The sequence below is a fragment of the Malaclemys terrapin genome, chromosome 23 (assembly GCF_027887155.1).
Source record: "Malaclemys terrapin pileata isolate rMalTer1 chromosome 23, rMalTer1.hap1, whole genome shotgun sequence".
Taxonomy (NCBI): Eukaryota; Metazoa; Chordata; order Testudines; family Emydidae; genus Malaclemys; species Malaclemys terrapin.
Genome location: NC_071527.1, coordinates 15,120,994 through 15,130,770, shown reverse-complemented (window position 1 = coordinate 15,130,770; position 9,777 = coordinate 15,120,994). Strand labels below are relative to the sequence as shown.

The 9,777-nt window shown below is 56.6% G+C and overlaps 1 protein-coding gene across 3 annotated transcripts; it reads right to left on the bottom strand.

Annotated features, from left to right (window-relative positions):
* LOC128828122 (hepatic lectin-like) lies at nucleotides 1-9,468 on the bottom strand. Of its 3 annotated transcripts, none has more exons than XM_054012510.1 (6): nucleotides 9,253-9,468; nucleotides 7,146-7,244; nucleotides 6,307-6,348; nucleotides 4,740-4,885; nucleotides 1,595-1,701; nucleotides 1-464 (listed from the first exon to the last, which is right to left on the bottom strand). In XM_054012510.1, the coding sequence occupies exons 1-6, from the start codon at nucleotides 9,350-9,352 to the stop codon at nucleotides 323-325; spliced, it is 636 nt and encodes a 211-aa protein (XP_053868485.1). In that variant the 5' UTR covers nucleotides 9,353-9,468; the 3' UTR covers nucleotides 1-322. The 3 variants fall into 3 exon arrangements, with proteins under 3 accessions (XP_053868485.1, XP_053868487.1, XP_053868486.1); XM_054012512.1 differs by lacking the exon at nucleotides 9,253-9,468 and adding an exon at nucleotides 7,767-8,134; XM_054012511.1 differs by lacking the exon at nucleotides 6,307-6,348.
* Between the last annotated feature and the right edge of the window lie 309 nt (nucleotides 9,469-9,777).

Here is a 9,777-nt window from a genome sequence, read left to right as displayed (position 1 = left end):
TCACACTTTGCATAATTACAATAGGACCTCAGAATTATAGTTCATATTCCTAGTTTCAGATACAAGAATGATACATTCATACAAATAGGATGACCACACTCGGTAGATTATAAGCTTTGTAATGATACCTTACAAGAGACCTTTTCTATAAAACATATTCCAGTTACATCATATTCACACTTATAAACATATTTTTTATAAAGTATATGGAGTGCAACATCACAAGCCCAACGGGCTGATGCGCAGGCCATGAGCGGTGCCCAGGGCTCGCAGCGGGGGGATGAATTTCAGCCTGTGTTCAGAGCCGGGGAGAGAGGACTGTTTACACAGTAGCGGCCCTTTCACAGATCCACCTGTAAGAGACACTACAGGGTTCGTCGTTCCACAGGCCGCTCTCCAGCAGGTGGGCACAGTCCTCGTCGCTGGTTCCCTTCAGGTTATTGGGCTCCCCTTTGTTCCACTGCCTGAACAAGAAGAGAGAGACGAGCCCTCAGAGACCTTAGCCCATCGACTTCCCGTCCCAGAGGAGACACACCCCCTGTAAGCTGGGCCCCACCCTCAGGCAACCGAGAGCAGCCTCAGGGTTCATTAAACTTATGCTCAGGCCCTGGTGGGGTTCTGGGAAGCTTAGAACAGCCAGAGCCCAGCAGGGCTCCAGCCCCACCTCTGCGCCAGGGGCTGTTGTGCCAGCTCTTCTCCAGCCCCTTTATGCTCCTTATATCCTGGGTGAGGGTGGGGGAGGAGATTAAATCTCCTTCAAAATCCCTTGATGCTACCAGAGCAGCGTAAAGGGCCTTTGAGCAATGGAGTATTGGGTCCATTCCATTGACTTTGGCCAGCACTAGGGGGGATTAAAGCAAGTAGAGGGAACAATATGGCTGCCCATGATGGCAGGCTGAATACTCTCTGCATGGGAATTTGCACCCCAGTCTCAAGGGTTTGTGACATTCCCCCTAGAGGAGACAGATCTTTTATTCTGAAGTATCCAAATGAACGTGCGGCCAGAGACAGCGTTACCTGCTCACAGGGCAGGTGTCATGATTGGCCCACTAGAGGATAAGAACCTACTACCAGCTAATGGCATAAGTGGGGGAAGGCTGTACTGTTGAAGGCCCTGGTGCAGGGGTACAGGCTGCTACCCATACACACCATAGCAGCACAAGTTTCCCCTCACCACAATGTCTCAGCCCAGCCCAGCCTGGGAGAGACCCCTCTGTAGGCTGAGAGGGACGCTCTGTCCCTGTGACCCATTCCATCCTTGGTCCATTGGCTGTGATGGCCAACGAGCACCCAGTGCGATCTGTGGATGCTTTTCCCACTGGGAACTGGGCTGAGACCTGGCAAGCTCGTTTCATACAGAGGTCACCCACCAGCAATGCCATTTGGTCACTAGAGACCTGAGCCAGATTGCAAACAGTGACCTGCGGGGACCGATAAATCCTCGAGTCGTTCAGTCCTCAGCGCATTAAATCAAACCCAAGTGGATCCATCCCTGGCCTCAGCCTTGCAGCTCCTGAGGTAGAAAGCGCCCTCAGGGGGAGCTGGGGAAGGCCAGGGGCAGGAAGGGGAGAGCAGAGGATTGCCCCATGCTTACGTAAATCCCACAGGAGTATTGTCCACCCAGCGCCAGACGCCTTCAGTCCCTTGGTCGGTGAAGCCGATCCAGTGACGAATGGAACTGGCTTTAATAGCCACGTAATTCTAGAGAGGATGACACACAGAGAGAAGGGGGTGGTTAGAACTGAAGCCAGATCCATGGCAGGAACTTACCCCAAGGGATGGCCTGGGCACTCCGTGCTGCACATGCCAGAGGAGGAGGCAAGGAGCCCGCGTCTCCTCATCCTCCAGTGGAGGGTGGGGGGGATGGAGAGATGTCAACGGAGGAGCAGGGGTTGGCGATGGTCTCGGTCTAGGGTGGGGAGAGGCGGCACCGAGCCTCAGGGATGGATGGTGTTGAAATGCGGGGGAGGGTATTGGGTCCTGCAGTGGGACAGAGGTGGCTGTGGCATAGATCACACCGCACCAAACAGATCCCAACCCTGCAGTCAAACTTGGGCACAACCCAGCAGGGGAGAGTAATGCACAGGGAGTCCAGGAGGCCCTGTTGTATTAATTTAGCTGGAATATACGGGCCTAAGGTGTTACCAGAACGCAGTCGTTGGCCGACATTAAACAGCGCTAACCCGGCCTGCTCAGTTCCCTTAAAAACCCTTTTAACCTTTGATCAAAGGCAAAGCGAAGATGGAAAAACAAGGGAAAGCCTTTGAACTGTAAAGCACTGAGCCAGGCTTTCAGTCCGACAGTCTCCCTTGGTCCCATCCCCTTGAGCGGCAGAGTTTTTAGAAGGAACCTGCCCCCCTTGTGTGACAGGCTCTTAGCAGGGCCAAATTAATCATTTGTGGGCCCTGGCATGCTGACTGTGGCCCCGCCCCCTGCTCCACCCACGCTTTGCCGCAAGACCCCGCCCCTGCTCAGCCCCTTCCCCTTCAAGGCCCCGCTCACCGCTTGCACGGTTGTGAGAGGGCAGAGAAGTGTGAGCAGCAGGTGGGGCCTCAGTGGGGAGAGGCCAGGTGGGGGCAGGGCATTGGCACAAAGCGTAGAGGGAATGCAGGGGGCAGGGCTACAGTCCGGGTGCCGGGGCCCCTTTTAAGTGTGGGCCCAGCGCCATTGTAAATGAATTTGTTGATCTCTGGGGTGCCACAAAAAAAATTGTTACAAGGAGGAGGGAGCAAAATTGTTGTTCTTAACCTCTGAGGATAGGACAAGAATCAATGGCTTAAATTGCAGCAAGGGCGGTTTAGGTTGGGCATTAGGAAAAACTTCCTAACTGTCAGGGTGGTTAAGCACTGGAATAAATTGCCGAGGGAGGTTGTGGAATCTCCATCATTGGGGATTTTTAAGAGCAGGTCGGACAAACACCTGTCAGGGATGGTCTAGATAATGCTTAGTCCTGCCTTGAGTGCAGGGAACTGGACTAGATGACCTCTCAAGGTCCCTCCCAGTTCTACGATTGAGTGAAACCCGGCACTGTCTCTTAGATGGTGTCAGAGCTGGTAACAACCATTCTTCTGCTGAGACGGGCTGGAGCAGCTGTTGTTGTTACAGTCCGACCCGTTTCATCCCAGCTGGTGGTTGGGATTAGCTGGAGCCGGTAGAGGTGACATCATCTGGGTCCCTCTCTCTGGACCTGTCTGGTCAGGACGTTTCAGGCTCAGGATGACACAGGTCTCGGGTCCCAGAAGATGTGGGGGAGGGGGGAGATATGATGGTGAAGTTCATTCCAGTAGTCTATTTTTCTCTTTCAGGGTCCCAAAAGGGAGCAATGGGTGGAGCAGCCCATCGTTCCTGTGGCCACCAAGTAGGTTTAATCTCCAAGACTGGATTCACTCCTTTCTGGTTCCACACGTTTCTTGTTTGCCAGGCGTGATCTGAACCCAGTCCTTGAGTTACAGCAGAATGCTCTTTTGTTTGAACTAACTCCGTCTGTCTCCCATTTGGGACCTTTTCTCATCAACCCTGGTTACTCTCGGTCATTGTGCCATCTCAGGAACGCTCAAACTTGTACAGCTCTGCGTTCACAGTGAGGGTAAATTTGTCAGGCCAGTTATTACGACAAGGTCCAGCAGGAGATAAGGGTGAGCGTTACGAATGCGCCGTCCGAGTTCCTCTTTCCTAAGGGCTGTTCCTTTGAAAGTGACTGTAAAAAGCCTGCCCCTAGACGGGTTTCCTCATCCCTGTGGGTATGAGCCAGAGCTGCTGGCCACAGGGACTAACCTAAGTCGTTCCTGCTTTTCCCTCCCATACGCCCAGCAGAGCCAACTAGAGCCTGGTCTGGTTCAGGCCTTATCAGAATTGTCACCCAAGTTCCTGTCGCAGGATCTTTGGGCCAGATCCCCAGCTGACGTCAATCAGGATCGCGCCGATGACGGCTGCAGTGCACCAGCCAGGGTGCTGGCCCATTCCTGGTGCTGGAAAGCACTAACCAAAGGAAATACATTCACTACCATAGATACCGACTCTGTGGGTGCCCTGGGGCTCTCAGGTCCCACCAGCCACCCACCCATCAGTTGTTTGGCCACACAGCCGCTGATCTGCTGTTCTGCAGCCAGCAGGAGGTGCTTGGTGGAGGGGACAGAGCAAGTATGGGATGAGGCGGGGCAAGGGCAGGGTCTTGGGGGAAGAGGAGTGGGGGCGAGAAGAGGTGGGGCAAGGGTGGGGCCTTGGGGGAAGGGGTGGGGTGTAGGCGGGGCTGAAGGGGGATGGAGCACCCACCCGGAAAAATTAAAGTCAGCACCTTTGGCACTACAGTCGAGTCCTGGTTCTTCTCTCCCAGCGGACACTCCTGAGCTCTGCAATCTGGTGGGAATCTTCCTCTGGCAAGATAGTTTCGTGTTCCCAGCCCACCGGGGGGTCTAACAACCCTGCCGGGTAACCACCTCTCTTATCTGCCGAACAGCTCTGCTTTCCGAGCCCTCTTCAAACCTCCCCACCGTTTGCTCCACATCGTCCTTTCTCTGTGCTACTGCCCCAAGTCCTTCCTGCCCTAGCCGGGCAAAATTCACCCCTGTGTGGGAGCCAGGGCTAGGCCTTATCACTGCTGGAGTCCTGCTCCAGCCCTGCACTGGGAACTCCCACCCTTCCTTTCCTCCCGTCAGGCCCAAACTGTGCCGAAGCCTCATGCCGGCCCTCTGTCCAGGGGTCATTACACCCCAGGGATGGGTTGGGCCGAGGCCTCGTACCTGCTCGCTTGGGTCGTTGATCACCACCAGATCAGCATTCTGGGCTAAGCAGGAGTGTCTCGCTGCCTCCCAGGACTGGTTATCCCGGGAGAAAAGGTAGCACCTCCCTTGGTCCTGGTCCCAGCCCGACTGGCACTGGGGAGCGCCTGCAGGAGACAACACAGCTGTGAGCCCCTCCCCCCCACGCACCAAAAAGGGGCCGATTCCGACCCACACGCCGACGAGGACCCGATCCCTAACCCCTCTCGTACTGACTTACGGGCCAATCCTTCCCCCACACACCAACGAGGAGCGGTTCCCCCAACTCATGTGCCAAAGAGGGACCAATCCCTCCCTCTCCCGGGCCGACATAGGGCTGATCCCCCCCACGGGCCAACATGGGGCCAATCCCCACACACACACACACGTTCCGACGAGGGTCCAATGCCCCCCCACGCACCACCGATGAGTCAATCTCCCCCCCACGTACCAGCACTCCTCCCCACATGCCGACAAGGAGCCAATCCCCCCACCCCACATGCCGACGGGAGGCTGATCCCCGCCCCCCCAACATGCCGACAAGGGGCTGATTCGACCCTCCCCACCAGCAGCAGCTCCAGGCACCAGCGCTCCAAGCGCGTGCCTGGGGCAGCAAGCCGCGGGGGGTGCTCTGCCGGTCCCTGCGAGGGCAGCAATCATGCAGCCTTCAGCGGCATGCCTGCGGGAGTCCGCCCGTCCCGCGGCTTCAACGGCAGGCACGCCGCTGAATCCGCGGGACCGGGGAGCTCCCGCAGGCATGCCGCCGAATCCGCGGGACCGGGGCGCTCCCGCAGGCATGCCGCCGAATCCGCAGGACTGGGGCGCTCCCGCAGGCATGCCGCCGAATCCGCAGGACCGGGGAGCTCCCGCAGGCATGCCGCCGAATCCGCGGGACTGGGGCGCTCCCGCAGGCACGCCGCCGAATCCGCGGGACCGGGGCGCTCCCGCAGGCACGCCGCCGAATCCGCGGGACCGGGGCGCTCCCGCAGGCATGCCGCCGAATCCGCGGGACCGGGGCGCTCCCGCAGGCATGCCACCGAAGGCAGCCTGCCTGCCGTGCTTGGGGCGGCAAAAAAGCTAGAGCCGCCTCTGCTCCCCACGTGCCGACGCGGGACCGATCCCTCCCCCACACACTCCGCTGAGAGGCCAATCCCTTCCACCCACATGCCGACGGAAGGCCGATCCGTCCCGTCACCCCCTCCATGCGCCGACGGAGGGACAATCCCTCCCCCCCATGTGCCGCTGAGGGGCCGATACCTCCCCCCCAGGCACAGAGCACAGGCCAAACCACAGCAGGTGGGGGTGCTCCACAGGAAACCTAAGACACACGTGAAAGCAAAAGCTACAGGCGGAGACATGGGGCACAGGCGGCCCCTCCATCCATCCTTATGGGCTCTGCTCTCACAGGGCGAGTGGCAGGGCCCCATTCCCAGCCCCCAGCCCCTGCACTAATGGGAGATTCCGCAGCCCCCCACCCCACCTAAGGGGAGCCCCCCCACCCCAGCTAGAACATGACACTGCATTTGGATTCTCCCCACTCTGCTCTTACTTGCTCTGCTCCCCTGGGTTGTGGGGCCAGGGACCTGTGAAACTGAGCACGGCCTGTGTTAGTCTCAGGACCATTGATAGGATACACCCTCCCACCCCCGCAGCGTGCTGCTCACCCCACCTCCCTGCACCCCAGAGGGTGATGCTGCAGCACCCCAACCCTGCCTAATGCCTGATCCCCACCTCCCTGCACCCCTAAACCAGATCAAGACTTTTCAGAATCTTTCTCCCCCACCTCATCTGCAGGCTGAACCACCCCTGATCCCAACACCCCTAAATCTGAAAGAGACACTGCAGAATCCCCAACCCCCATCCCCGCTCGCTGCTCATCCCCCTCCCTATGCCCCATGTGATGCTGTCCCAGTTCCCAGTGCGCAGGGTGGGACATTAAGGAAAGGAAGACTAGGAACATTCAACAGGAGCCCAGAAAGCACCTCCCATTTACCCCTTCCCCCAGCCCTGACCTTGCCGGCCGAGTGCGGTGGGGCAGGAATCCCAGCGAGGGGCCCCCCCGGCCAACTGGGGCTCTCACCTCCTCCGTGCAGGGATGAGCAGGATTTGGGGAGGGGGGGATCTCAAACCCTCATAATAATGCCTCCCCCTTCTCATCAGTCGAGCACACAAAGCACTTTGCGAAGGGGGTCAGGCTCATAAGCTCCATTTTACAGATGGGGAAACTGAGGCACGGGGCATTAAAGTGACTTGCCCAAGGTCCCGCAGCTAGAATAGAACCTTAGTCCCGTACTTTCTCTACTAGTCCATGCTGTCTCAGAAGGTGCCTAGCACACACCAGACCAGCTCTGGCTGGGGTAGGGGGCCCAGGTCATGGTGGATACTCACGGTAGAGGAGGGAGAAGACGACCAGGATCATCAGGAGCAATTTGATGGCGATAATGATCAGGGTGGTGATCACCAGCTGCCGGTTCGTGAGGGGGCGATCTGGAAAGGGGGGAAATGGCTCTGATATTCTGTCCTGGCCACAGGCTGGCTCTTATTCCACCACCACCACCACCGGTACTGAGTGGGACGCACTTTGGATCAAGCCTGACAATAATTAAAGGGGCAGGGATCTGTGTGTAGCATCTTTAGCTAAAAGAGCTTTTCTCCCCGCTGCGTCTCAGGCATTTGAATTTAATGCGCACCCGCAACAATTGAAAAGCATGAAGCCAAAGGGCCAAGCTCTGCTCCCCTGCACACAGTGTGACCCTGTCAGTCCTGCCAGCTCCCCAGTCACCCCTGTGGTTTCCAGGGATGGCAGGGTAAGTGAGACCCCCATTTCTGATCTGTTTTTGAAAAGAGGAAAAGCCAAACTGCTTTTTGAACTTTCTTCCAGCACCACGAAGGAGCAAAAAGGGAAGGAACCCGACTGCCACCCCCAGAGAATGAGCAACACACGGAGCAGCAGGTTCCTCATTAGCCAGCAAAGGAGCTGGCTTGTCTCACTGCAGGGAGGGGACAGACCCCAGCCCATGTTCCTGGGTCCTCCCCGTCCCACTAAGGTTCTCCAGGCAGGTTGGGCATCTGCTCTGCGTCCCCTCGGATCTCTCAGTTGTGCAGGCGTCTTCCTCTCTGGGGCCAAGGGTAGCAGGATGGGTGGGTGGCCCGTGTGCTCTGCTGTTAGCTCCTTCTGGACTTCTTATACACACGGTGAGTCAGGTGCTCCCGTGGTGCAGCCTGCGTGGACAATGTCAGAGCACCGCCCATCACCCTGCCTCCTGCGTCCGGCAGTGGTGACCCCGAGTGAGTCACAGCTTCAAAAAGGGAAGAGGTCCCTAGGTCCATCATCCCAGAGCAGCTCTGTTCTCCCCAGGCTAGTTTTAAAGATAACATAACCGGGCAGTTTGTCAGGAATAAACCCTGGACCTGAGGCAACGATACTCAGACCTCAGGGGTTCAGAAGCCAAATTAGCAATCAGCATTACCCAAGAGAGCCACAGTAGGGTGAATTCATTGTTTCATGTACTATAGGACTCTGTGATCATATTTAAACAGTACGTCCGTTTTATACATATATGTATTCTCACAACACAGTGACTGACCAAGTATCACTGTTTTATCAACTACGATTGGTTAATTACATAGTAAAAGCATCCCGGTAAGTTAATAGCTTAGATTGGTTAATAATTATGGAAGCAAGGTGTGAAGCAGCGTGTGATGAGCTGCACGGGGTGGGGAGGAGGTTTCAGGGCCAGACGGTCTTTACACAGATACACCTGCTCGGCCTGGGTATCCAGCAGACAGAGCTGCGTTGCCCACGTGATCCGTTTTGGCGGTGCTGGGTTACAAATCACTTTAGAACTCAGGGGACTGAAATGTTGTTATCCTGATGGTGGGAAGAACGGGCAGCAGAACTGTGCTTAACCAGCCCTGACTGACGGGGTCTCCCTCAGCCGAACTGAGCTCACTAAGCAGGGGGTTCGGATGCCGGAGCCCAGTGCGGAGGGAGAAGGGCCAGGCCGGGTCCTTGAACCTTGAGTCTAAGGTGCTAGTGCGCGCAGGGGAAGGGTCAGAGAAGAGGTGGGGAGGGGCCTTGAGGAAGGGGGTGGAATCAGGGCAGGGCAGACCAAAGGCAGGGCCCCCACACTCTCCCTACACATACCCCCACAGCCTCCTGCCGTGAGCCGCTCAGGGCATGGGGCTGGGGTAGGGCAGGGGGCTGGGAGCACCCCCACAACCCCTGCCCTGACTCCTTCACCCGCTCACATACCTGCTCTCCCTGACTCCTGCACCCCCGCCACATCCCCACCTGCACCCGTCGCACAAAACAGGAGCTGCCCTGGGTAAGCGCTCCATAGCCCAACCCCTTCCGAGACATTAGACAGACATTTAGAAACTTCACTCACAGACAGACAGCTATTTGCCACCTTCCCCAGGTTAGAGTCACCCCCTCCCTGGACATAACAAAACTAGTTAAACACAGACAACTGCTCAGAGTAATACAACATACCAACACTGTTATAAACTGGACTTTCAAGATGATAAAGTTTCTGCTGTTCTTCCATTGCTTTTTTGACTTGGAGCTTAAGTCTGGCAGTTTCTTGTTGCATCTGGTGCACTCAAGGCCGGTGCAACCACTAGGCGAACTAGGCAGTCGCCTAGGGCTGCAAGTGGTTGGGAGCGCCCAGGGCCATCCTCAGGCATAGGCAACTGGGTAGGGCACCTGAAAATTTGGGGCACCACTGGGTCTTAGTGTCCACCCAACTGGTTTTCCTATCCCTGTTCTGACCCTTCCTGCAGACTCCGAATCTTCCTGGGAAGGGGATCTACTAGTTAAAAGAGAAAGTCTCCAGCTGCCAGACTTATTAGCACAACACTGAAACTGTTAAAGAGCCATTCAAGGGGTAATGAAGCCATTTAACAGGGATTTGCCAACCCCCAGGTATATACCGTCAGTTTCTGAATGTACTGACAAAAACAGCTGTGCATGACGGTAATATTTACTCAGAACATGTCAGTCTACAGGACCTTAGTT

Coding starts and splice junctions, on each gene's coding strand:
- LOC128828122 (XM_054012510.1), bottom strand. CDS start 9,352: ATGCAACAAGAAACTGCCAGACTTAAGCTCCAAGTCAAAAAAGCAATG. Junction 7,245..9,252: donor TCCAGTTTATAACAGTGTTG/GTATGTTGTATT, acceptor CCCCCTTTCCAG/ATCGCCCCCTCACGAACCGG. Junction 1,702..4,739: donor TCAACGACCCAAGCGAGCAG/GTACGAGGCCTC, acceptor CATCCTCTCTAG/AATTACGTGGCTATTAAAGC.